This window comes from Gnatocerus cornutus, chromosome 9 (assembly GCF_029298725.1).
Source record: "Gnatocerus cornutus isolate USDA-ARS CGAHR chromosome 9, icGnaCorn1.1, whole genome shotgun sequence".
Lineage (NCBI taxonomy): Eukaryota > Metazoa > Arthropoda > Insecta > Coleoptera > Tenebrionidae > Gnatocerus > Gnatocerus cornutus.
The window spans coordinates 3,712,516-3,740,072 of NC_142241.1; the positions used below are offsets into that span (position 1 = coordinate 3,712,516).

At 35.5% G+C, this 27,557-nt stretch overlaps 3 protein-coding genes and 1 long non-coding RNA gene across 5 annotated transcripts; 2 read left to right on the forward strand and 2 right to left on the reverse strand.

Annotated features, from left to right (window-relative positions):
* Positions 1-179: 179 nt before the first annotated feature.
* Positions 180-6,139, forward strand: LOC148167845 (calmodulin-lysine N-methyltransferase-like). Of its 2 annotated transcripts, XM_088045177.1 has the most exons (6): positions 184-401; positions 4,738-4,810; positions 4,863-5,157; positions 5,205-5,331; positions 5,381-5,545; positions 5,598-6,139. In XM_088045177.1, coding segments are annotated over exons 1-6 (879 nt in total). In that variant the 5' UTR covers positions 184-399; the 3' UTR covers positions 5,815-6,139. The 2 variants fall into 2 exon arrangements, with proteins under 2 accessions (XP_087901302.1, XP_087901303.1); XM_088045176.1 differs by lacking the exons at positions 4,738-4,810; positions 4,863-5,157; positions 5,205-5,331; positions 5,381-5,545; positions 5,598-6,139 and adding exons at positions 610-737; positions 806-1,921 and having other exon boundaries at positions 180-401.
* A 24-nt stretch (positions 6,140-6,163) lies between these two features.
* Stip1 (Stress-induced phosphoprotein 1) lies at positions 6,164-8,246 on the reverse strand. The gene is made up of 3 exons (XM_088045175.1): positions 8,083-8,246; positions 6,945-8,025; positions 6,164-6,886 (listed from the first exon to the last, which is right to left on the reverse strand). Exons 1-3 carry the CDS (start codon positions 8,089-8,091, stop codon positions 6,354-6,356), a joined length of 1,623 nt encoding a protein of 540 aa, XP_087901301.1. The 5' UTR covers positions 8,092-8,246; the 3' UTR covers positions 6,164-6,353.
* Positions 8,247-16,199: 7,953 nt separating this feature from the next.
* LOC148167847 (uncharacterized) lies at positions 16,200-22,680 on the reverse strand. The gene is made up of 3 exons (XR_015770699.1): positions 22,511-22,680; positions 22,374-22,457; positions 16,200-16,344 (listed from the first exon to the last, which is right to left on the reverse strand). It is a non-coding gene; the product is annotated as an uncharacterized LOC148167847 (long non-coding RNA).
* Positions 22,681-22,872: 192 nt separating this feature from the next.
* On the forward strand, positions 22,873-27,266 carry cact (NF-kappa-B inhibitor cactus). The gene is made up of 3 exons (XM_088044810.1): positions 22,873-23,444; positions 25,158-25,513; positions 26,780-27,266. The coding sequence occupies exons 1-3, from the start codon at positions 23,125-23,127 to the stop codon at positions 27,157-27,159; spliced, it is 1,056 nt and encodes a 351-aa protein (XP_087900936.1). The 5' UTR covers positions 22,873-23,124; the 3' UTR covers positions 27,160-27,266.
* Positions 27,267-27,557: the final 291 nt, after the last annotated feature.

Here is a 27,557-nt window from a genome sequence, read left to right on the forward strand (position 1 = left end):
ATAACTAAAATGGTTTATTGAAAAAAGGAGATAAAAAACCGTTTTCATGTTGTCCCTACCATCTAAAAGATTCCAGTTATTCCCACATTACAGGCTAATAAGAAAGAAAAACATGTTTTTTAAGAAATTTGTAGCGCGCCATCTGTTGGTGGTTCTGTAAACGAACCAAGATCATGTGTGATATGGATTGGTCAGGATTGGTCACGTGGTGACATTTTGACAGTTGCATCACAGACAATTTTTTCTCCAAATGTCAACAGAACACTCAGACTCAAATGTGAAACGCCAAAAGTAGTGATTACAGAAGATGTATTTAAATGTGTTCGAAATCTAATAAAACTAGTGCACTCCAGTTATAACCAGTGTGGTAGTTTTAAAGGGCTCTGAGAAGTGAGAAAAATGTAAGTATGTACAGAAAGCATTTCCTTGTTTCCTATTGTATTGTTAATTTTCCTACGAAACTGTTATTTTTAAATGTTTTAATTTTGAGCTTGCGTTTAAAATAGCTTGTTTGATTAGTTGATCGTGTTGGCTTTGTCCCATTGAAAGCATGAAGGAATGATTCGTAACCTAACCTCCCAAACTAATCGAATTTTAACGCCTTTGCAGGCAATGTTATTCAATAACGTAATGCTCATTCTATGGACCAAAGTAGAATCTTAGAATTAAATCAAGTGATAACTGAGAAGCAAAAGTTGGCACGCAGACGCTGGGCCATCCTTGCGAAGGCTCTGAAGGTATACAAACTCCTCCAGTTTGGCTTGTCCCCCTAACCAATCGCTGCTAAACTTGTTTTTGTATGCAGAGTCCGGTGAGAAGCGAACCGTTGAGTCCAACCGAAGAATTCTCAGTTAGACGAATTTCTTCTTTCATGCTCTTGCGGACACAGCAACTCCCACAAGACCCCGACCAAATAAGCAAACGCACATGGTACAAATACTCGATCCAAATCGATAACTTTGAATTTCACGTAAAAATCGGTCACCGCAAGCGAACCTTTTCCGCTGAGGATCTCATGGGCTTTAATAACACAGGCAACATTTGCATTTGGCCGTCCGAAGAAACGCTCACTTATTATGTCTGTGCTAACTTGCCTCTGTTCAAATCGAAACGCGTTTTGGAATTGGGGGGCGGCATGTCGTGTCTCGCTGGCCTCTTCGCAGCGAAATTCGCCGCTCCCGCCTCAGTTACCGTCACAGACGGTAATAAAGTCTCCGTGGAAAACGTTCAGGCGGCCCTTTGTCATAACAACTTTGACTGTCCTGTCGAATGTAAAGTACTGAAATGGGGGCCAATGCATGACGAAGTGTACGACATTATTCTGTGTGCTGATTGTTTATTCTTTGATGATGCTAGAGCTGATTTAATTGAATGTTTGTGGAGTTGTTTGCATCCCTGCGGTGTCGCTCTAGTGATGGCCCCCAGACGGGGCGACACTTTGGAGGGTTTTATTGCTCAATCGGAACAGAAAGGGTTCTTGTGCAAAATGGTACTTAATTATAATCCCGTTGTTTGGGAGAAGAGATTAAAATTGTTAGACAACTGCGATTACGTTGATGATATACATTATCCCATTCTCATAGAAGTGACCAAAGTATAAGTGACCTTAGTCCTGTTGATCTACATGGCTGGCACCTTGCGAACGTATGTCTTCACTTGACAAAAACATAGATACATACCTTTTTAAAGTATCAGCCAACTAGATGATTGATATTGTTACCTCTTTATTATCTAGTCTGTTAACCTTATCTGTGATAATTAATACCAATTTCCTTCTAATATGAACACGATTGTCAATAACAGGTATTTCAGTCAAACAGTAGTGTTCCATTTTTTCCAACCCGTAGAACTTATACTCAAATATTGTTAATTTCTGTGTAGTTACAGCAATAAACTATTGAAAAAAACAAAAGCTTGTAATTCCCCTAAACAACATCACCGTTAGTTTGGCGTACACGTTTTTTTCCGCGGTGCTAGAATCCCCAGATTTTTTTATTTAAATCTAAAAGTTTCCGCTACTTTTTTATGTCACTCCGATCAATAAAAGGACGTAATTATGTCCACTGAAAATAGGTAAGACTGCTTCATTGCGTGTCATCTCATTAAAAGCTGGTAGTAAAAGCTAGTAATGCTTTAGATTGTATTTAATAGTTCATTTTAACATCTGCTTGGTATAAATTTCCATGCGCTATTGGCTTTGAAAATAAATTCATGAAGGTCCATATATTTAAATGCGGACTTGAAAGGTTGACTGGTGAATTTGCATTGTTCTCAAGGCGATTTTGGCATGATTTTGGAGCATTAAAATCGCTTTATAAATAGCGAAACTGTGGCCTCGCCAAGAATACAATTTAAATTTTCCGCCAATTAAGACACTTTTTGATCCGTACTAACGCGCCAATGACAATTTCAGTTATTTTAATTTTATTACCCAACAGCGAAATTTGAAAATGCTACAGTAAAACCTGTGTAAAACGGAACCTGTAAAAGCCGGAAACCTGTTCATTACGCAAAATTTTTAATGGTCCCAGTAAATGTACTTCATATCAAGTGAGCCACAAAATTTTTGTTTAGGGTAGGCCATGAAAGAGAAAGAAACAAACAAAGAAGTCATGTCGGAGTGAAATTTTGTTTTTGATGCAACCTCCCACTCTGGAGGATCAACAAACCGTGTCGGTCCATTTAAGTACCATTGAAAGAGTTGTTTAGATGCAGTATTTAATAATTTTTTGTGTTGTAGTTGGGTTGCAACTTCTTAAAATGTATTGCCTTAATGATAATTTTGATCAGAGAACGGTAAATGTTTAATTTCAGCCAGAATACAAGCTGGTATCTCTATTAATTTTTGGCATATTGAGTTAAATTTTGATAAAATCGTAAAGTTCTTTTTTAGAGATATTTATATGCAACTTTGCAAAATCCATTACGATACTAAATACAGCAGATATGGAAAATTCAATCTATTAGGATTTTTTTAATAAAGCTATTTTCTTGTAATTTACTTCGCAAATATCTCGAAAAGTTAGGTATTATTCTAAGAGAAGTTGCTTAGAATCGAATTTTAAATTCATTTATATTAAATGAGGAGTTTTTAAACAAATAATTTATTATTTTATCACATACACATGCAGTAATACATTGTATAATAAGAATTGGCGAACCAAAATGAGCCATGAATTCTTTAGTACATGCAATGTTGTCCATGCTCTCTTACACAATTTTAAACCACTTTCAAATTTAAATTTTGAGTTCCCATTAAAAATTAACAAAATCATTTATTTAGCAGAAATGAACAAAATAATAATATTTTATTATCAATAATTAATGATCGAATTTAAAGATTTTAATATTTAAAAGAAATCGAAATAAGAATTTTAAGTTGAAATTATGTAAGGAATGTCTTCTGAGCAACTTTTCTTAAAAATCGAAGATGTAAAACACCAAGGAAAGTTCACTTTATATAAAAACTCGTGGACAATCTGTCATTTTCAAATTCTTTCTTCTAAAATTAAAAAAAATAAAAGCTTATTCATTTAAAGTACAAAGCACCGTATTATTTTTTCGTCTAATCTGCAGATATTTCAATTTTATATTAATTTTTAAAACTTTTTTTGCGATTTTTAAAATATCAAATTTGGAAAGTCGTCATTCGTTGGCGTTTTTGGACCACTAATGACGCCAAAAGTGTCTTAAAATAAACAATTAATACTCAATGGCAGTATAGATAATACATATTAAAAGATTTCAACCCAACCAAAGTAAAAACACAGTAAAAAATAATTAAATACTGCATCTAAACAACGCTTCAATGGACCGGCACGGTTTGTTGATCCTCCAGAGTGGGAGGTTGCATACCTTACAGGCGGTAGTGCCCGCACTCCATATGTAACATTACGAACTGCAAATAAGAGAAAATGTATCGTGTCTCTCCATAATCAGTAATGTATTGAGAACTAATTGAAAATTGAATCAAATGAAAAATGTCAAACTACTGTCAAATTTTTTTCTCGACTTACGTAAATTTTGTCAAAGCCTACCCTAAATAAAAATTTTGTGGATCACACGTTATATTTTTAAGACGGAAATTTTTTATTTACTGCTTTAAATTTTCTTAGAAAAAATTAGTAATTCTTCGAAAAAATGTCATCCGAGGACTGTTTTGTTTATTTTGTTTGCCTCATATTGTATTACACCTAATATTTTGCGTATTTTTTATTATGGCAACCAAGAATTTTGCTTCCGAATAAAAGTTTAGATATCGAGAACTCAGGGAGGAAAATGAGGAAAATCACATTGACTTTAAAAGAATAAAAAGAGTTAAGAATGTGATAATGTAAGTGTTAAACAATTAATAACTCAATTTAAATATGGAACAACGCAAGTTTATCATTTGTTAAAAAATAAAAATCGGATTAACAAAAAATTGGTTAATGGATAGAAAATCTAAGTTGTAAACGGACAATTCGTGTTACCAAGAACAAAGAAGTAAAGAAACTAGTGAATAAGCTAATTTTATACGTCATAAACATCAAAATTTCAAAGCTTCAAATTGTTGGTTGAAAAAAAAAAGTGTGTGGAGAAGCCGACAAATAATTAGCATCTGATATTAGAATTAAAAAATAAAAATTGCCTAAAACGGAAAACTGTCTAAAGCGGAAACATCGGACGGTCCCTTCCGATTCCGTTTTATACAGGTTTTACTGTATAATATTAATAATAAACGAAATATTGTCGTAGGGCGGATTACTGGGTTTCCCAAACCCGAAAATACTGCGAGTTCTGCAAATGCTGGATAACAGACAACAAACCCGTGAGTATAAAACCCTCCTTTTCGCGTAAGAAAGTAACGTTCGATCCTCCAGAGCGTCGACTTTCACGAAAAAGGCCGAAGACACCAAGAAAACGTCAAGAAGAGGCTCAGAAATATCACCAAGCACAGCACGCAAACCCAAAAACATGCAGACAAAGTCGACGTCGCCATCCAACAGATGGAGTCGGCGGCCCTCGAGGCGTACCGAAAAGACATCGAAGTCAACGGCGACTTGACCTCCATGCTGATGAAGGAGAAGCTGCCGGAAGGAAAGCAAGTGAGGAAGTTATGGAACGAAGCCAAGTCGAGGGATGGCAAGAGTTACTACGTCAATATAATGACGAAAGGTAATAAAAACTTTGCGTTTTACATTGAATTAAATTTGACGTTGTAGAAGTCGTATGGAAGGCCCCAGCGGAGGGCTATTTAAGTCTCGCCGAACAAAGAGCGCAAGCTGATGGTGAAGCAGCCAAACAATTGAAGGCTCTGGATAATTTCAACAAAAGAGAAGCGATGATGACGTGGGTATTCCATCGCGTCTCTTCTCTTTACTCTTGAATTTCTTTCTAGGATGCACAAGGTCCAGCAAGAGGAAATGGAGGAATCCTCAAGGAGAGCCAGGGAGGAGTTGAAGAAACGAAGAGTCGTTGATGACACCCCCGCCACCACGTGCGGGCCTTTACTAGAACCCGGGAAAACCGATCCTTATGGAAAATGGCAAACTATCAAAGAAAGGTACAATTCCCATTGTTTCATATTGGTAACACTGAAAAATCTGTTTTTATAGGCCTGTTGTCGACTTGCAACTTCCAGCGCAGGAGTTTTACGAGGTGGTTCCTACTGTACAGTTTGAGCCAGAGCCAATGGTGAGGGAGTTCGAAGAGAAGACAGTCACCAGTTTAAATGAGGGAAAAGTCAAAGAAGAAACAGCGCCGATTAGTTTTAAGAAGAGGAAACTGAACAGGGGGGCTAAATTTAATTCGAGACAGAGGCTCGACGACTAGAGCAACGCCAATCGGCTATCGGCCAAACTGTTAAAATATGCATTTATTGCAGAATAATTTTATTTTGTACATTTAGTTTTATTTTATTATAGTCGGAATTTTGTAACTTTGGTTTAACCCCGCCCACATGGACAAATGACGATTCGAATTTGTCGAATCAAGGAATGGCTAGCCTCCTTTACACAACATAATCAAAAATTTGACAATTCAATTGGCCCAAAAGGTAGGCGGAGTTAAACCAAAGTTATAAAATTCGGACTATAGCAATTGTTTTTAACAATTGAGAATATGAAGCTTCTGAAATTAAAGAATCAGGAAATTTCAAGAGATTCAAAGTTAAAGACAGCAGTGCTTTAAAAACGTAAATTTATTACTTAAAACAAACTATCAGTAAAAGAACAATCGCTGACCTCCTCGCGGAGTGATGTAAATGCAACTCCGGACCAAAAGCGTAAGATAATAAAGCCGTCATTTCCAGAGCACACAACTTAAACTAGACATTAATCATTATCAATAAAGAAAAAGTAAAAAAAAGAAACCTAATGAATTGCAATAAGTCCAGACTCGAGTAACTTCTGTATCTTGGCGGCTATATTAGGATTCTTCAAATGATCTTGTAAAGCTCTCGGATCGTTCTGCATTTGCTCTAGAATCATCCTCATGGCAGGATCTCTAAGTATAGACTGTACTTCAGGATCAGCCATGGCACGTTGTCGAATCTTCTCAGGATCGCCAGAACCAGTGGCGTTCTCTATACTACAAGCTCGATAGCCATTTATCGCTTCGGAGTTGTTCGGGTCGATTTCTAGAGCTCTTTGAAAAGCAGAGATGGCCTTGCTAGGTTGCTGCATTCCTTGTAAGATGTGGCCTTTTCGAATCCAGCCTTTGATGAATTTGGGCTCCAATTCTACGCATTTTTCGCAGTCTTTTAAGCCGAGATCGAAAGCGGCGAGCTTCGTGTAACATGCGGCGCGGTTGCTGTAGATTTTTGCGTCGTCTGGATTGCGTTTGATGGCTTCAGTGTAGTGTTTTACGGCAGTGGCGTAGTCACCTTTCTTGAATAATTCGTTACCTTAAAAAAAGATATGTATTTTCAAAACAAGAAGCTTAGATTAGATGAGTATATTTACCTATTTCCTTCTCCTTCTCGGACAATTCGGGATTAATATAAGCCTTCCTCTCTTCCTCCCGGATAAACTTCTCAATTTCAGACAACAGCGTCTTAATTTCCGGAGTTCTGTGCTCAGACATTGACTTTTCATAATTGATTTTTGCATTGTGGTAATCTTTAAGTTTCTTGTAAGCATTTCCAATTCTAAGGAACGACTTGGCGATCAACTTGAAGTCAGCTCTGTTTTCCCTTCCAATTTCTATAGCTTTTTCGCACTCCTTAATGCACTTGTTGTAGTCTTTTTGCTCAAAGTATACAGCAGCTAAATTATTATAAAACGTGATATCCGTAGGATCATGCTCGATAGCCTTAGTATAGTGCTCAATAGCCTGCTCAAAGCTTTTCTTTTTGTAAAACTCGTTGCCTTGCTCCTTCTCGGCCTTCGCAAGCCTTTTATGCTCAGGCAGGTCTGGCTCTGGTTGCTTGGGTTCGGGTTTTTTAGGTGGTGGGGTGTAGACAGGCTCCGTGTCCATAGCTTCCTCCCCTGGATCAACCCCCATAAGTACACTCAAAGTGGTCAAAATATTAGGATCCTGCAACTTCTGCCCCAGGAGATTAGGATTGGCTTGGAGCAAATGCAAAGTGGCGACGTAGGAAGGATCTTCCAACAGCGGCTTGGTCCTGGGATCGTTCCTCAGTTTATCCATAAGATCCGGTCGATTGAAAGGGTTCGGGAACCCCCTGGACTGCATTTTCTGTGCGCGGACTTCCCGCAGCCCTTCCAGGAGCTGTGCATTGTTGGGGTCCTGTTGAAGACCTTGCTCATACACCCCAATCGCTTCATCCAACCGTCCTAAGTACGCCAGAGCTGTGCCTTTCCGCGAGTACCCCTTTGACCAGTCAGGCTTGATTTCGACGGTTTTATTCGCATCTTCAAGGGCCAAATCGTACTTGTTGGCTTTCGCGTACGCTGCAGATCTATTTGAGTACAAAACGTGGTTTTTCGAATCGAGTTTGATGGCTTCCGTGTATTGTCTGATAGCTTCTTCGTAGTTGTTAGCGGCTAATGCGGCATTGCCTTTATCCTTCAGCACTGTAACCTGTGACCACGCGGTTTTTGGGACTTTCGAGATTGATAAAGCAGGATTTGGACTTACCTGATCCATTTTTACCGGCACGTTTTCTGGAGGAAATTTCACGCTTTATGTTCAATGACTCAAGACTTCTCTAGAAATCGAACTTATTCGAGAAGTTTCCAGCCATTGAAACTACCCCCACTCCAAAATGTCAAATGTCAAAAAACGGTCATTTTTATTGTTTTTTATAATTTTCACGAGGAAAATAACGGAAAAGCGAGGCCGTAATTATTACAACGACGAATAGTTCTCAAATTATGCGTTACAATGACTATTATAAGTTTTTTTTTAATTCTTTAGTAGCGCCACCTGTTGTCGACACGATTTAATACGCCATGTATTGTTGGTTGCATAACAAATCAAAACCGAATTAATTAATTTATAATCAAGCTTATATTAATTGCCCAATTAACTAATTCAATTATAAGGAATCAATCAATTAATTAGTACTCAATCGTCAAATAATGTAAGAAAATCCGAGAAACTTCTGGATTTGGATGTTTTATTCTTTTAAAACTTGTTTGGATATTTATTAAAAAAACAGAAAAAAAAGGGATTTTTAGCTACTTTAAATATTCAGATCATAGTGGAGGATTTAATATTGACTGTCATCCTCTAAAAACTTGCACAAAAAACAAATCCTAGCATAATAAAACCATTTTGCACTTGGTTTTAGTGTTAATAAATCATCTCATTGGTATTCAAGTCACATTTACGCTATATTTTTTTTGTAGTTTTTCCCGCATTGTAATTTCATGCAAATTTGAGTTTTCTTTAAATAAACTATTATTTTTATTAGGTAATTACCTTAAATACAACTTAATGAACTATTTTGTAGAATATCTTTACTTTTAATATCCTTGAAAATAAAATTTCCAAATTAGTACTGCAGTGCAAACAGTCACGTACGCTTTTCGACTTAAACGTTGGGATTTACACCTAAATTCAGCAAATTTTGAACTTTACCCTCCTCAGAGTTAGTCTTGGCTTTTGTAATTTATAATGAACCGTTAGTTTCTCATGTGATCGTATATTGACCTAGGGGAAATCCGCCAATATTTCTCTCTTGCCTCGAAGGAAATCTCTGACTGTGGTTACAAAAACCCACGGAGATATTTTATAGTATTTCTGCGAATGCTTTATGGCACAAATTATGGTTTTATCGTTCAAATACTTTCGTCATTTCAGAACAATCGATTGTAATGAGAGCATGTGCACGATTCTGTTATTCTTATCGCAGTGGAAAATTCAACAATCTGTGTTTGTTATTTTATGTAAATAGTTTTGGAAAAACCTATCAGGTGTTGGAGATAAGGGCCAAGTTTAATCACGATGTTTGATCAGAGCGATAAGATCAGTTGGTTGAAAGGAGAAATGAGGAAATTGGGGAATTTCAAAGGCTGGAGCGTAATTAACTGATTAACTTAATCTTCATTTCAAGTACATAAAGGGGGAATTAATTTGACAATTGCTGACATTTGATTGGCGGAAAAATGATCACATGTCACTTTACCATGTTCTAAGTATTTAATCGTATTTAATCGTTAGTAAAAATTTAATTTAGCTTCTATAAACCGGACCAAAATAAGATTAGATTTAGATTAACAAGTTTTGAAAAATCACAAATTTATTGTGTCAATTTTCACACATCTCGCCATAAAAACAGTCTCCGTATTTAACTTCATAATATAATGACAAAATGTTTATTTGAAGACAATCTGTTTGCCAGAGCTTTGTGGTTTTCCCCATTTTTTCTGATAATGAAACTATAAACGTCGATGCAGGGCTATTTAGCCGATGACTGAAACCTACCATAAATTCAACAGTTTTCAAAATCATCATGGAATTCCCGATCTGAAGACTTATTAGACGCGTACTACAGTCGAAAACACTCGGTAAAAGGTTTTTCCAATTTTTACAATTGGATTATTAGAAGTACATTCCTCAAGATCAAAGTACTTGAGATTGCAAAATGTCAGAGTGTCTCAATTATTTGCGAGACACCACAAATATTTTACAGCTGGAATGCCCCACAAGTTCCTTGAGAAATCGTGAACATTCAGCATGCTTATCTGGAGTGCCAATTTGTTTTTATGACTCTGTTGACAATATTTGAAAAGCTGTGGGAAAACACATTTTGTAGAATCTCAAATAAAAACTCTATCAGTGATGGAAAACAATAACTAATGGTTTGCATGTTTTACAAATTGTGGCGCAATCTTTTATTAATCACATCAAAATGACTTGTACAATTCTCCTATTAAACATAGCAAATTTTAACACTCGATATTTATACTTTCAAATTAGTACTCTTAAGTACTACTAGTTTAATCTACATATTAATGTAAACAATCATTGCAAACTTGAATGTGTTTAACTTGTAGAACAAAGCGGCCCATGGAGTTTTACAACCTATTGGCACCCCTGTATGTTTTAATGTTTGAGAGAAAATAAAAAATTTCGAAACTTTGTTGTTGAAGACCGATATTTGTAAGGTTTCGTTTTAATTTTGGTTTACATATTTGCCTTAATTTGTAAATGCGCATTTTACACAATCGTGGATTCATAAACTCAGTTATTTGTTGTTGTAGGTGCAAATAACGCAACTTTGTTCCAAAAATAAGCGAGATGTCGACCGCCAAAAAACAAAAATTCTAAAATTTTCATCGATTGAATGAGATTTTTTTGCAAAAAAACCCTTGAATTTTGGATATTTGAGGGCAAACTCGAAAAAAAAGCGCGAGAAACACGATGGCGCAAACACTTTCTTTCTATCTATCGTAGTTTCGAAGATATTGAGCTTTAAAAATTTCGGATCTCAAAATTCATTTTCTGAAACTATTATCGGCTGTAACTCAGTTATCTGCTGTTGTACGTGAATTTTGAGATTTGAAATCTGCATAAAATTCTGCGTGAAATGAGCTCCAACAACACAAATTTGCCAAAAAAAGTCATTTTAGTCATGATTTTTTTTCGAAAAAATCAAATTTTTGACTTCCCGAAAATCCAAGCACGAATTCTTAACTAAACAATAGCGGGAAAACCGATGGTGAAAATTACATCTCTCTATCTGTCGTAGTTTTTTGAACTTTCACAAATTTGGCCCTCTGGCAACTACCCAAAAATCCAGTTATTTGGTGACGTACGTTAAAAAATCGCACGGTTTTGAATTCCGCGTGAAGTTTGGCGTTAAATGGGCACAAATACGTTGAGTTTGCTTCACAAACAAATAAGACATTGATCAAAATTTATTTTCGGTGATTTTTCAATGAATTTTTTTGAGACGAAAACAGCGGTTAGCATGTTTGTGTTATACATCAATCGAAAGAGCAGCTCAAAGTTCATCAACAAGCCAAATCTCAGATCGGTAGGACAAATAGTTTATGAGTGGCAGCCAAAAAACCAAAAATTTCTAAAATTTTCATCGATTGAGTCAAAAAGTTTTTTTGGCGAAAAAATCGGCCATAGAATTTTTGAGAATTTGAGAACGAATTCTCAAAGAACAAAGTGCGAGATAAACAAAGACGCAAACAATTCCTTTCTATCTGTCATAGTTTCGAAGATATTAAGCATTAAAAATTTCGGAACTGGAAATTCTCTGTAATCGGCCTTAACTCAGTTATTTTTTATCGTACGTGGATTTCGAGCCCAGATTTGGAATCTACGTGAAATTCTGCGTAAAGTGAGCCCCAATAACGCAAGTTTATTCCAAAAATGCGCGAGATATTGACCGCAGAAGTCATGAAATCGTCGCTCACAAATCCACGGCTGTGTAAAAAACATAGTGCGCATTTACAAATTAAATTAGGTATGTAAAACAGCATTAGAACGAAACCTTTGTCACATTTGTCTCATTGTCACCAAATTGTAAAAGCATCAGCAACAAACTTGCTTTTATGATTTTCAATGCAGATTGGCAGGCATTTAATTATAACTTTTTGTTATAATATTTTTAGTTTTTATTTATGTCATTAGATTTTGCGATTTTTAATAAACTTGACATTGAGATGTGGACTATCTATTAATTAGAATTAACATGTATCAACTAGAGATAACTAACTTATCCCTTTCAAATTCTGCTGATGTCTTCTAAATAGGTAAATTCTCTGCAGAAAAAATTACGCATATACATTTGGACCAAATTATTTTCGACGTCAAAGTCATTTGATTGTCGTAAAATACAAATTTATTTCATTATTACAGTCACTTTTGACAACATTGCTGAAGTTTCAAAAATCGACAGTACTGCATAGACTACTTTCAAATTTTCGAAATGTCAAAAAAATTACGTCCAAAACAATTTCACCTGTGGTTCTGGTGGTATCTAGTATGAGATTTACAAAAATTTCTTGACCACACTTTGGGGTCATTATAACGCTAACCGCAATTTGGGTTTACCACCCTGGAAAACACGTCAATCAACCTCAAACAGACTGAAATCTTCTACTTCTAATTTTATACTCAAAGGTGCTCAATTTTTGAGGAATGTCCTGAAGATGATTCATAGCCGTGGGAAGAGAATGAGAATCATTACCGGATCAATTTCTCGTTAAAAAATAATTTCGCAGTATGGTGAAAATTTCCAAATTTCAAAATAAGGTAAATACTTGACTTTAGAGATCTAAAAATGGATTTTCCAGGTGAAATTAGCTAAGATAAGGATAAGTACCCGAGATAAAAATACCGAATTTTTAAATACGTACCATTTTTCTGGAAAACGGTTGAGTAAACACAGGTGCCGATAAAAAGTATGTAATACAGTTTTTGAAAATCATGGTGACTTTCAGGTTTTTGTGTTGTTCGTGGAATTTTTTTTTTTTTTTGAACTTTGGAATAAAAATGGTTTACCTCTAATAAAAACAGGATATAATGGGGGGTATTTAAAATTTAGTTGCAATCATGATATAACAACAGATAGCGAGAGCGCCTGTTATGATTCACAACTTCCAGGGATTTTTACGCAAAATTAGCTACATTTTTCCTGTAATACAATGACTACATTTTTGCGTCAGATAATAAAAGATTACACGGTGCAAAATCATTTTGTGTACAAATTTTCAAAAATTATCTCCCGTGTCTCCTGAAGAATCAGTTTATTTTATTGATGACAACAAAACATGCGCCATCTGTTGTTGACCACCGGATCTTCTGTCAGAGAGTAAATGTCAAATAATAGTGAAAACAATCGTTTTTATACTACTGTCACCGAAAATGAGAAGTTTTTTTCAAAGATTTAGTGCGGCAAAGTGTAAACTGCAATTATAAAATACGTGAATATGCGAACATTGATTTATTATTGATACATAAAACAGAGTCATTCTTATTAATATTAATCATAGACGGCTTTGCAAATTTTGAGGTAGGGCGTAGGGCAATTCGCTACTAGTTGAACGTGTTACACATAAGCGTAGAATTGACGGGGGTTAGGGTGCATGTATTAATTAATTATTTTTCAGCAATATTGAACATTGAACTATTGCTACTTGTTATGCACCATTAATGCGAACTGAAATGATGCAAATCTAGTGAAGTCAAAGCACATTTTGGACATTTAAAATGAATTTGTTTTACCGCGAAATGTTACCACATGATACGCCATTGGGCTCCAACTTCGCTGTCACTGATCTGTCATCTGTCAAGTTAGGTGTGAGTGTTAGATTTACGGATTGCGGTTGTTACAAAACACAAATAACAAAATAACGTCCACCGCTGTAGAGCACTCAGTTTCTAACTTGAGCAAAATCGTATGGTGTAAGAAAACACACGTCCAAAACATGTGAACGCACCCTTTGATTAATATTAATAAGAACCACCCTGTAGTTATTTACAGTCGCGTGCGGTAACTTATATTTTACAGCGCGAAATCAGTTTAATGATTGAGTGCTGTAAAATGGTTAACGCACAAGAGTTTTGACCGAAAAACTTTTAATTGAAATAATTGGGTTTTTCAAAATTCATGAGAACTGTCATATCTGACATTTATAAATTTCGTCATCTGTCAATTCTGTCAGTTTTGTGGTTGATGCACAAAAAGTACACCAGATGGCGCTGTATAAAAAATGTTTTAATATGACTTAAAAATTGAAATATTGTCTTAATTGAGATAATAATTTAGGTAGATTCCATTTTGGTGATCAATCTTCATTATGTAAAGTGATATTAATTTATAAACGCATCTGAAGAGCAGACGATTTGGGCAATTTTTACCGCACGGCGTGTGTAAACGTCCAGGGCGCTTGTAAATATAATGTTTCTGAAGATGTCAGTTGAATGTTAATTTGACGTTTACAATTCATGAGACCAAAAACGTAGTTTCCAATTTTGACGTTATGAATTAACAAACTAACTTGCTAAAATAGCATTTTTCCCTCGAATTTTAAACACAATTTGCATAAAATCTAATATGACAACTCAGATATTTTTGACACATTGACATTAAATAAAAACAAATTACTGATTGGTTGCAGGAATCCTCAAAATAGCTAAACATTAAAAGCGTCGCGACGCCAAAACAATCTGTCATAAAATACAAATTGTTGTGTTAGGTTTTATCTTCAAAATTAAAATGTTGAATGTTGAAGTGAATAAGGTTCTAACATGTGAGTGTAATACTATGTTTACAACCATTTTTAATAACATAATAATATTTTTTTTAACTATAGACATATTAGACATACAAGGTGTTTATAAATGTTTCTAGCATCAAGGGTGGCTATGAAATGTCAAAGAAATTTGCCGCTCATTACAAATGTGGGTTTCGATTTGTCAACTGACATTTGCAGCTAACCTCAAACATGAAGCAAAGTAAGTTTTGAGAAATAAACTGTTTCAGTTGTGGCTGAAAACCTAAACATCGAAAACTTGGGCACAAAACCGTAACTAAAACGTCATTGAAGTAAGTAACATTATAAATAATTTTCATGATAGTAATATTCACTATGAAAACAAAGCGGCAAAATAGTGTACGGCAGGAATTCCAAAGCCACGCTTGATGCTAGAAACATTTATAAACACCTTGTAGAACAAATAACAAGACACAGTGATTATAAAATATTTTTATCTTCTTTACTTACAAAATTTTAATACATAAATTGTTCACAAATTATGATTTTACACAAAAATTTACTGAGTGAAATGATTGTCAAAAAAAATTGACATTTCTTTTCATGGGTCACTTCGCCCCTTTTGAAAGGTGGAATGTTTAGCGATTTTTGAGTTTTTGTGGAAACACTCGTTAATTCAAGTTTTTTCAACGTAACTGTGACTAAAATATCTAAGTTTTTATTTTAAAGCTTACTGAATTGTGTTTAAAATTTGAGAAAAAAAAACACTGTTTTATCAAGTCAGTTTTCAAAATCACTACGGAACAGTTGCAAACTACTTTTTGGATGAAAAATTTTAATTTAAATAATTGGGTTTTTCAAAATTCATGAGAACTGTCACATCTGTCAATTCTGTCAATTTTGTAGTTGGTGCACAAAAAGTACACAAGATGGCGCTGTATAAAAAAATGTTTTAATATAATTTAAAAAATAGAAATATTGTCTTAATTGAGATAATAATTTAGGTAGATACCACTTTGGTGATCAATCTTCAATATGGTAAAGTGATTTTAATTTATAAACGCATTTGAAGAGCAGACGATTTGGCAATTTTTACCGCAATGCGTGTGTAAACGTTTCTGAAGACGTCAATTGAATGTTAATTTGACGTTTACAATTCATAGGGCCAAAAAAGTCATATTCTTAAAGGCATTGATCGATATTTTCTGTTTAAAATTTTAAAAATGCGTTTTTGGGTGAGTTTGAACTTACACTTTCACTTTCGGCAAAGCAGTTTAATATATGTCACACACTTTTAACATTTCTTAATTTATTTATTTTTAATAGAATCACAGAATTAATAGAAAAAGCAGTATAAAAAATTATTATTTTTAATAGAATCACAGATTTAATAGAAAAAGCAGTATAACAAATCATGTACAGTTTTCGCCCGAAAAGCTCATAGCGAAGTCCCGCTCACATTACCGCTCGTTTTGCTATGATGTCTTTTCGGCGCTTGTTCTATAAAACACTATTACACAAGACTTTTTTCCCAAGAAGACGTTTATTTATGTTTCTAATTACATTTCGCCTCGGTCTGCGGTTAATTTTATGTACTTATGTATATACAAAAGCTTCACTTTTCATCGTTCATCTCCAAAAATCCTCTCCAATGATGTCAACAATTTTCCCAAGCCCATCAGCATCTACAGTTTCCGGAAGGCTTCATCATTCGAAATCCCTAAAATCAATCGACTAAAAATATTCGTCAATGTCGTGACCCAGATCGTCTTTTCACTTCACTACCATTCGTGTCGTCGAACAATAGTCCAAAACAACAATAAACCAAATATTACATAGAAGTGTATACCGCGATTGGTTAAAAAGTAATCGCGGGATTCCCGACTTGTGCGTTTGTCCAGCCCTCCATGTCAGCTGTTACACATCTTTCATCATTCGGGTCCAGACTTCCACTGGGGAGTGCAGTCAGAGAGTTCTTCGACGTCTTCGGGTGATGTGCTAAGGGTTGATTTACAAAGTGTGTGACAAATCCGTGCTTCCAAATGTCGCGTTTGGCTCTGTGGAGATCCCCACATTTCAAAGGTAAAATCAACTCTATTATCATTATTATTAAAACGAGTGTTTGTGTATTTCAAAGTTTTGAATGTTTTCCTCCAAACTCCCGTAACCACCGGGGAAAACACGAGCGGTTTCACGGCTTCTTTGAACTTTCAAGTCCGCACTAATTAGTAATTACCCGATTTTATGATGCAATCTAATAAGGAATTTGGCGTAAAAAACGGGCAATTTTGGTTTCGGTCATTTTTTTGCCACGATGGAAAGTCCGCCGTTACACATCGATAATTTTCCTTAAAGTATGTATGTCAACCTTTAGGGAAAACCTACAATTCGTTATTCAAATAACAATGCGTAGATTATCTACCTGCATATTTGCAAAGTGATAAGCGGACGTAATAAATATTCCGATAAAACAAAATGAAAAAATTGAGGTGGAAAGGAAGCGAACCGAGAACACGTGCAATCGTGTCATTAGTCAGGAATGGTGGGTTTCTCAGTTGGATTTCCTTTTTATCATTAAAATTGCTAATTTCTGTAAAGTTAAGCGAAATTTTTTTAATTTCATTTCAATGCATTTTTGTTGAATGCATTATTAATTTAATTTATATCTACAACTATCAAATAATTCGCTTTTAGATTATATTAGATCCAATGCAATTATTAAATACGTCGGATTTAATTGACTAAAATCCATTTAATAACGACCACAGCAAAAGTTTTTCAAAAGGGGCGAAGTGACCCATGAAAAGAAATGTCAATTTATATTTTGACAATGCCATTCAGTAAATTTTTGTGTAAAATCATAATTTGTGAACAATTTATGTATTAAAATTTCGTAAGTAAAGAAGATAAAAATATTTCATATTCACTGTCTTGTTACTTGTACTATGTCTAATAATGTCTCTAGTTAAAAAAAAATAGTATGGTCGTAGATAAAACATAGTATTACACTAACATGTTATGAACCTTATTCACTTATTCAGCATATTAAATTTGAAGATAAAACTTTGAAAATTTGCCTACGCTTAAAAAAACAGTTGACAAAATGCTCTAAAATCTTTATGACAGATTGTTTTGGCGTCGCGGCGCTTTTAATACGCAATTTTTAGCTATTGTCGAGGGTTTCTGGAACCAATCAATAATTCGATTTTTTTCAATATAAATGTGTCAAAAATATTTCAGTTGTCATTTTAGATTTTATGCAAATTGTGTTTAAAATTCGAGGAAAAAATGCTGTTTTATCAAGTTAGTTTCCAATTTCATTACGTCAAATTGGAAATTACGTTTACACCAAACTGTCACTATCTTATGTCACAAATGTCATCTATTCTTTATAGTTTGCTTTGGATAGTAACAAGAGTCTTCCGTGGTGAAAATGTCTCTTTTTTGACATTATTTAACGATTTAACTTAATAAAACTGTGTTTTTTTTCTCGAATTTTAAACACAATTTCCATAAAATTTAAAATAAAAACTAAGAAATTTTAGTTACGCTGAAAAAAACTTGAATTAGCTAGTTTTTCCACAAAAACTCAAAAAGCGCTAAACATTCCACTTCTTAGGCGTCGCAACGCCAAACTAACGGTGATAAAAAATACATTTTTACGTCAGATTCTGAAGCTTAATCAATTATAAGCGTAAGCAAATTTGCAAATTTTTATTTTTTAATTAAAACGCGATTATGGAGATTTCATAATTGTTGCCAGACCCTGTGTGTATAATAATACATATACAGTAAATCTGGGAATATCGAGAAAAAAAAAACTCAATTTCAACAAGAGCACAATTATATCGATTTCCAATACATCGGAGAAAACATCGATTTTGAAAAATAGTAAATAAAAAAACTTAATATAGCATAGTTTATTGTGAAAAACAAAAATAAATAAAAACTTTAAGTAAGAAACAAAATAATAAGCAAATAAATTATAAAAAAATAACAAATTCAAGATTATTAAAAATAAACAAAATTCTAAAATATAACTCCCTTAAGTTAAATTCCAGTCTTCTTTATAAATAGCACCAAAATCAAGAGTTTCAAATAAAATACACACATGGAAATCGCAATCATTGTTTTTTAATGATACATCGAAAATAAAAATATATGTATTAAAAATCGATGTAAAAGTCCCAGATTTAATATACAGTGACGGCCAAAATAAAGTTGTACAGCTCTTGAACGACACTGTAATCCAGACCAATAATAAAGATGTTTTGTAGATTGTGAATGAAGTAAATCCCAGAGTAAGTAGTCTAAAGGCTATTTTTCCTGTAAAGTTTTTTTGTAGACGCCAAATTTAAAATGCAGTTATGTGATTGGTCGTTTAGCAGAGCGTATTACACAATGCGTATTTTTAAACTCCTGCAATTCTTGCAATTTTTGTCAGATACCAAATTGCGATTAATATGAATCGAAATTGACATGTATTCACTACAGGTATATAACTTATCCCTTTCAAATCCTGCTGATATCTAAACCTTCGCTCCTTTGTGAATCAATAAAATTTCTGCAGGAAAAATAATCTATACAACTGTAAGCATGCATCAATGTCTTTTTTTTTCTTAAAAAAAAATAAAAAAATGTTGTAAAAAAAGCTTGAAAATTAAGGTGCGTTTTGGGAAATTTATGACTGATCGTGCAAAAGGAAATTTTTAAATTATGTAATACAAGGTGTTTATAAACGTTTCTAGCATCAAGGGGGGCTTTGGAATTCCTAACATGCGCTGTTTTGCCGCTTTGTTTTCATAGTGAATATACCTAACTATGTTTACAATTATTAAATGTCACTTACGTCTACGACTTTTCAGTTACGGTTTTGTGTCAAAATTTTAGATTTTCAGGCTTCAAACCACAACTTGAACAGTTTGTTTTCAAAACTAACTTTGTTCAATGATTGCGGTTAACTACAAATGTCAGTTGAAAAATCTAAACTCACATTAGTAACAAGCGGCAAATTTATTTGACATTTCATAACCACCCTTGATGCTAAAAACATTTATAAACACCTTGTACATATGTAATTTTGAATTCTTGAGTTATTTGGAATTCTTCACATTATATGCTTTCTCTAGAAGAAGTGGTTCTGCCATCGTTCTTCTCGCGCTTTTGTTGCCAAGAATTTTCGAAAAAAAAAAATCTGGCTCAAATATACAAAATGTTTTGGAAATAAAGCAGCAACTCTTATCTGGAAAATCAGTTGCTTAAAGAAAGAAAGAAAGAAAATTTTCTCTTTTTTGCTTTTTTTGTACACTTTTGGTCATTGAATTTTCAACAATTATCAAATGAAATTACTTTTAGATTCTATAGGAGAAGTCAACTTAGAAATTTTGAAACATCAATCATAATGACATTAAAGTATGATTCACAAAATCCAGTCCAAAATTCAATGACCAAAAGTGTAAAAATGACCAATCAGGACTAGAAAATTTCATGCAAATTACTGAATAATATTCACAAATATAAATACATGTATAGTTTCGAAGTTTTTTTTCGGGTTTTCTTGAACGGTTTAAGAGCTGTAAGACTTTGTTCGTAACCCATCAGCAATCAATTTGCAAAGGACCACTGAATTTTGAATCAAAGTTATGCTAGGAAATTTTTTGATTAATGTCAGACTGACAGTTATAATTTTATACCAGTGGTGTAGTTGGTTTGTAACTGTGAAAATCAACTTATTTGCTGCACAATACAGCTAGCGTTATTACGGCATTTTGAACATTTATTAAAAATTAGTTTTCTCTTCATTATTTAAACAAAACTTGCAGTACTTTTTCTTCCTATTATTGACGCCACTGATTTCAGCGACAAATTATTCATTATTTGGTCGAAAAACTTCGATTTTCATACAATCCAAAATTGAATTGAATGAATCTAATTGCAGGATTGTAAAGTTTTTTATCTTTTTTAATTAAATGAAAAAAAAATATGTGCGGATTCCAAGATAGTTTACCTTTATTGATTAGCCATTGCTCTATGGTCGTAACGTTACGTTACGTTACGTTACGTTACGTTACGTTAACTCTGTATAAGCTCCGCAACAAAGAATGATCTACTTACTGTTATCTCAGAACCATTGTGAAAAAGTCCATTTTGAAATTATTTGATTTGGAATTTGGAAAATGAAAATATATTGTTTTTTAATTCCGAAATTATAACGTACAAAATTATCTAACGACATTTCTTTTTGATATCTTTTTTATAAAATAGAAAATTCATTTCAGCTCAAAATAAACTTCGCACTTTAACAACTTAAGCCGACGAAATATCCAAATTTAGACGTGATTGGTTACTTTAATGTTCTTTCATCGCTTACAAGAAGCTGTAACCACCGTTACAGTTTGGTGCTTTGCTGACATAACACCCTGTATATTTCGGTCGATTCTAGTTTATTTGTGAAACAATTTTAAGTTGCTGGTCGTCATTTTACGCAGAATCTAAAACTGGACGTACTTATTATTATTACATTACGTGGATAAATGGGCTACGTGCATTTTCGCGTAAATACAAAACCCCTGACTGTAATAAAAATTTTCATATGACGTCCCGAGTTAATATTTGTCATCGCCATGATTCGCAATTCTAGAAATTTTCACTGTAATCTTGGCGCCACTTGTCTTTTCAAACACTTTTTGTTGCCGAAATTCTCGATTTGTTTACACTACCAAATCCCAGTTGACGTAGATGAGACGAATTCCAAAAATTTTCACTGTTATCTAAGCGCCACTAGTTTTTCTAGGGACTTTTAATTGGCGTTCAATTCGGCTAGACTACTGTTATTGAGTGACGTATAATTTGCCGAACATTGACGTACATCAATTTGTAGTTTACGTTTACACTTCAAAGTAAACATATTTTTACGACTACTATACGTTCTTCTTTAGCTCGATTCAAGTTGCCAAAAAAGGAAAATTGTTACGATTTTTTTTCTACATATTCCAAAAGCGAGTTCAAGTGTCAATTACTATCAGTTTGTTTTCTTTTACGAATTTACGTCAATTGTTTATCACCGTTACACATTAAGAACAAATTATCATTTAAACTTACGTTCATTTTTATTTGTGGTTTAAATTTTTTTCAAGATTTTATAGTATTTATTAGTTGCTAATAACCAATTATGTAATTACTATGTAATAACTAATAACATAACTTTAAATGGCTCGTGCTGAAAATCTCCCCCTGTTAGAAGTGACAACTTTTTGCACTCGTGCCACAATGTACTGTTTTTTTATCGGTATAAAAAGTTGCATTTATCGACAGAGTTTCGTGGCTTTTTAAAGTTTCATATGGAGTAGATGGGAACCTTCAGATTATGCTAATTGGTGTTTAAACAACATAGTTGTAATGTAATGTAAATACGTAGTTGGGTATTAATTACCAATTGGTTGTAAATAGAATATTTTATAAACATTTACTTAGTCACTTTTTATTTATCGGGAAAATTGTCTGGTCAAAAGAACGAATCAATCTAACCTTCTAGAAAAAATCTTTTTATCTTGTAGCCCGCATAAATTCCAATTTTTTTCATTTGACACGCTTGCTCTACAAAGAACAAATTTTAAAGTTTTCATCGTGTGAATCGTTCTTGTTGCAAATGTTGCAATGGCGGTGTTATGTGAATGAGGTTTTGGAGTACAAAAGACGATCGTGCAAGTTTTGTCAATGTAATGCATCGGAATTAAATTTGTTTCTTACCGTTTTTAAAGAGAAATTGCTTCTGAGGAAGATTTCATTTCATCTGGGACATGTTTAAGGGCTCGCACTAATTAATTTCGTAACCTAAAAGCACAAAATTGTCAAATTCCAAATTCTGGGGGATAATGAATGCCAACCCTGTCATCTTAAATTTTCCAAAGTTAATTATTCATCAAGATTCCAACTCTAAATAACTGTTAAAGTGGGCTCTAAAGGAATTCAAAGCTGCGTATGCACAGCAAATTTAGTAAAAAAGAAAAAGGGTTGCCAACCCCGTTCGGTGAAAATCACCATGTATCTGTCAAATTGTGTTTTTGCAAATGACCTCATTAAGATTTCAAGTGAAAAGTAACAGAAAACTCCCATGATTAAAGTTCGCGAACAGAAATCCCATAGTGATTCGTGCGTCCGTTTATTACTGATGAAAGTTTTCGTCAGAAGATAATGAAAACGTGTGCAAAAAACCCGCCTAAAGTGTGGCACAATTTGAATCGACGCCAAGTTAGTGCGCATGTCTGGGGAATCCCGAGCTGGCGACGATCGTTGTGCACTTGTTCAGTTTGACGAGAAACCTCGTGAGAAGTGAAACGAATTTAACGACCCTAAATAATCGAAAAAAATAGTCTCGAACGCCCTTGTAACCCCCACAAGCACTCGCAATCACCCTTGAGCCCCCCAGTGAGCGTGCCTGTAAAAGTAGTGCGTGCGATTTGTAGCCATTTTGTGCAGTGCGTGTACCAACTGCGAAAAAATGTCCGGGATGCGGGATAAGAGCGTTCCTTCGGTTCCAGATGCCAAATTGACAGAAGAGAAATACTACCAATCGTCGACCATCGACAGTGGGTTCATTTCCGGTGGGAACTTGACGATTTCCGGGGAGATTCAAGCCGAAGAACCCTCAAACTACATGCGTCTAGATAGTGGGCTTGACCTGTCGGAAAGCTTTTCGGGGCTTAATCTCAAGAGTCGGGACTTGAACGACTTTTCCAAGACGACATTACCGCCAGAACCACCTGTTGAAGACAACGACGATTGGAAGGAGTACTTTCAACAGGACGAGGATGGCGATACGTAAGTATCTACTTTAATAGCTCGGAAAAACCGATTTTTTTCGTCAGCGCTGGGTTTATCATGAGACCTTTAGCCTTGATAATTCCAACTATCTATTACAGAGGCCTTTAAGAACTGCGTGCAGTGCCAGTATGACATCACAAGGTCATGCTATATTTTTTTACTCAAAATTGTAAACACTTTCATCAATTACGTAATAACACCTTTCTTTGCACTTTCATTGAGGATCGGTAAAGCAGTTATCTATCTACCCTACATCCTTGAGTACCACTGGGAAAACCCTTTGCCAAGAACGGAGGCAACATTCCTCTATTTTTATTTGAGACAACGCTAAACCAGTATCAAACTTCACTCCTTAATTTGGAAATTCCAGCGTAAACAAAAGGGTTTTACCTGAGTGTCTTGGCCACATCTGGTCACTTCTCTGAAACTATTCGTCACGTCCTTTTCAATCACGGAATGTGTCAGAGATAAGGAGAAATTAGAAAGCCGCAGATTTTCCATTAATTTCCTTCTGAAATTCGCTCATGCTCCTGCGTTGGGTTTTGGGCGGTACAAAATTGACAAATCAAAGAGGATCATGTAATATAAAACATTAGATAAAGCTTTGACATAGAGATAACATAGAATTATTATCAAATGAGCGTTGAAGTAGTGGAGTCATATCAATTCTTAATTAACACAACAGTGCTTTGACAGTGTCATAATTTTTCTGCACTTGAGTCATGCGGCTGTACTAATTGGTTCTAAACTTCCTTGCATACAATTCCAGAAGAATTAGAATTATACAGGTTGTTCCAACTGTTGGAAAGTAAATTTCATCATCATTCTTGCAATTGTTCAATCTTCCTGTAATTTAAAGACATTTGAGCATTGTTTCTTGCTTTCCACATGTGATTTTGACACAATAGTATGAGTTTATAACAAACCAATTTGACATAGCTAAAACCTGACAAAATGCACTGCAAACAATGAATACTAGGTGTTTTAAATAAACTAATTCAAATTTACATCTTAAAAATGCTAATATCGGAAAACTTTTACTAAAAGGTGGTACTGTTTTCTAGTGAAAGTTTTGGGGAAACCCTCAATTCAGGGGCGTGGGCGAAACGCCCCCAAATGAACAACCAAACTTAAAAAATCATCCCAACGTCGCGGCTTTTACATTGATATATGGCGTGTTTGTACGAGTTGTGATAAATCATGAAATTAGCATTTTTGTGAATGTACTTGCAGATGTTTTCACCATAGAGTAAACAAAAGTGCGTTAATATGTGCAAGAATGCAGTTGGCATTCTTAATTTCATTGATTGCATTGGCGATTTAAATGAAGATTTCCCGCCATTTCTCATTAAATATATACTGTGTGATGGAAAAAACAGAAGCACTGCCCACTTGTGACCTCGATGTTCATTATATTGCTGGGTACAAGTTGATTACTTCACCGAATGAAAAATTCGTCATTGTTATTAGTACCACCGTGACCACATTTTCTCTGGTACTACTGTTGACCCATCATCCATCTTACCATCAAGGTCTTGTTTACTACGGTGCAAAAAGAAATGTTGAAATCGACAGCTTTCTTTCGTGCGTAGAGGGGCATTGCCCACACGGTACGTTATTGTACCTTGACTAACACTGCTGGTGGGGATACAGGAAACTGTTTACGGAATTCCCCATGTAACAAAAGCTAATGTTTTGGTTCTTTTGCAGGTTCCTCCACTTAGCCATTGCCGAGGGTTACGATCCGGCCGTTCTGGCGTTGATCAGAAAAGCGCCGCACCCTCAGTATTTGGATACTCCTAACGACAGCGCACAGACTCCCATTCATCTTGCCACCTCCACCGGAAATTCGAGGGTGGTCAGGTGGTTGGTGGTGGCCGGCGTCAAACCATCCCCAAGGAACATTCGGGGAGATTCACCTTTGCATATTGCCGCAAGGATGGGGGATGTCAACTGTTGCAAGGCTTTAACTGAACCGGTCAAAGAATACGAACGAGTGGCTTTAGGGTTGAACTATCCTAAAGAGCAGTACCAAGATGTTAATCTCGACCAGTGGAACTATGAAGGTAAATTGAATTGCGGATTTTAATTCGGGTTTTCCGATGATGTCAATGAGTTGAGTGTGTGAAGTCAACTAGTAACGGAACTTCAAAGTGCGTGCTGTTACTAGAAGTTGGCTGGACCACAACACCCGCGACCACAAGTGTCTTTCCTTGGTAAATATTGATCACGGCCGCCTCCAAGAACTGTTTATTCAAAAACATCTGCGGACGGGAAAACTCGTCGGCTGGGGATTCCCGCGGTGATTGGAAAGTTGGAAAAAATCGAGCACAACTTTCGTTTTTGTTTACACATTCGACAACGCTGACCAATTGTTCGAAGGAGATGAATAAAATTAGGAATTTCCATTTTTGTCCGGTCCGTGTGAACGGCGCTTAACCCCAATTAAAGGTGGATTTCCCTGAGCATAGCGATGCCATGAGTGTGTCGTTCATTCTGAAAGGCACTTCTATTAATAATTAACCATGGATTCTTGTGATGTCGGGGAAAACCAGACGCGTCTGTCGCGGCCGGCATTGAATTCCGCATATTTTGCCACGATCCCAAAATAAATCCGCGGCTATTTCGAGCGACAGACGACGGAATGCTTTTTTGGAAATGTAGCGTTGCGGGCGTTTTTACTATTCGTAGACAATCGCCGCGACTTCCTAGGAAAACTCTGTTTTGACGTTCGAAAATAAACAGAAGCGCACCATTTTTGGATCGGCGCAAAAATTCGGAATTTCCCGCGCAATTGTCCGTCCTAAACAATGTCGCTCTAAATTTAACACGAAAAATCAGAGCGCGTGATTTGGTGGGCGATTTTGCACTCGGTTCGGTTTATTTTTGATCAGTGGAAATTGTGGCGGACTCCATATTAAATCACAGGAAAATATTGCCGAATTGCCATGACCTATCAAACAGTAAACTGATAATTGTTGTTTTCAACAAACACGAAACAATGAAAGAACTTTACTATAAAAAGTGCTAGGATTTGATGTCGCTGCTGTATTAAACTGTGATTAAATCGTGCCTACGTGACCGAAGTCGAGCTTTTTTTTTCGAGAATTAATGATGGGACAATTACGCTAATGTCTTGCGTGATAGAGTACGATGCCAGGGGGTCATCGAATGTTCGAAAGGAAGAAACTTCTGGATTCGGCGTTATCAAACGCTCTGCCTGCGGTTGTTTATCCAGGCAATACGCGCGAAGTTATCAACCGACGCGCGGCACGATAAGAAAAAGACGTAAAGCGTGTTTGAGCCAAAAACTGATGGTCTTTTTTTTTCAGGGCAAACCAGCGTGCACGTGGCGGCCCTCGGCGGCCACATCGAAGTCCTCCGCCACCTCGACTACTGCGGCGCCAACATGAACGCCCGAGAAGGTCGCCAGGGCTACACCGCCCTCCACTACTCAATCGAACGGGGCGATGAACGTCTGGCGCACTTTTTACTCTCCGAATGCCGCAAATTGAACGCCGAGGCGGTGACATACGGCGGAAATAGCGCCTTCCAGTTGGGTTTCCCGGTGCCTTCGACTATCGCGGAGGCGCTGAGATCCAGAGGCGTGCCGTCACCGTACAGCAGCGAAGACGAATTTTCAGACAGCGAAAGTGAGGAATTGTACGACAACGCGATGTTTGCCCACAATTTGATCGATGCAAGCGCGTAAGAGTGGATCGAAGAAGACGATGAAAAGGAACAAGCGATCAGCCGTCGAAGCGGTGAAGAAGAAAAAGAGAAAGTTGCCAAAGTTGAGAAATGGCGTGTCGAGTCGAAGAAGCGGAGGTTTGGGCTTCCGTGTCGGTGACTTGGGACGTCGTTTCTCAGTTAACTGTGATCCGTATTGTTACGTCATCAGTATATCATAGATATTTCTGGCAAATTATGTCGAGATGATCGTGTTTTTGTTTTTTCCTGTACATCTTAAGCGACTATTTCGCGCTACGTGTGATGGAAATCCCCAAATATATTTTTCTAATTTATAATTTTGTACATACGACGAGGTGTTGAATTTCTTTCACATGTAGTAAGAAATGATTTTATATTTACTCGTGACGTTCTATCACG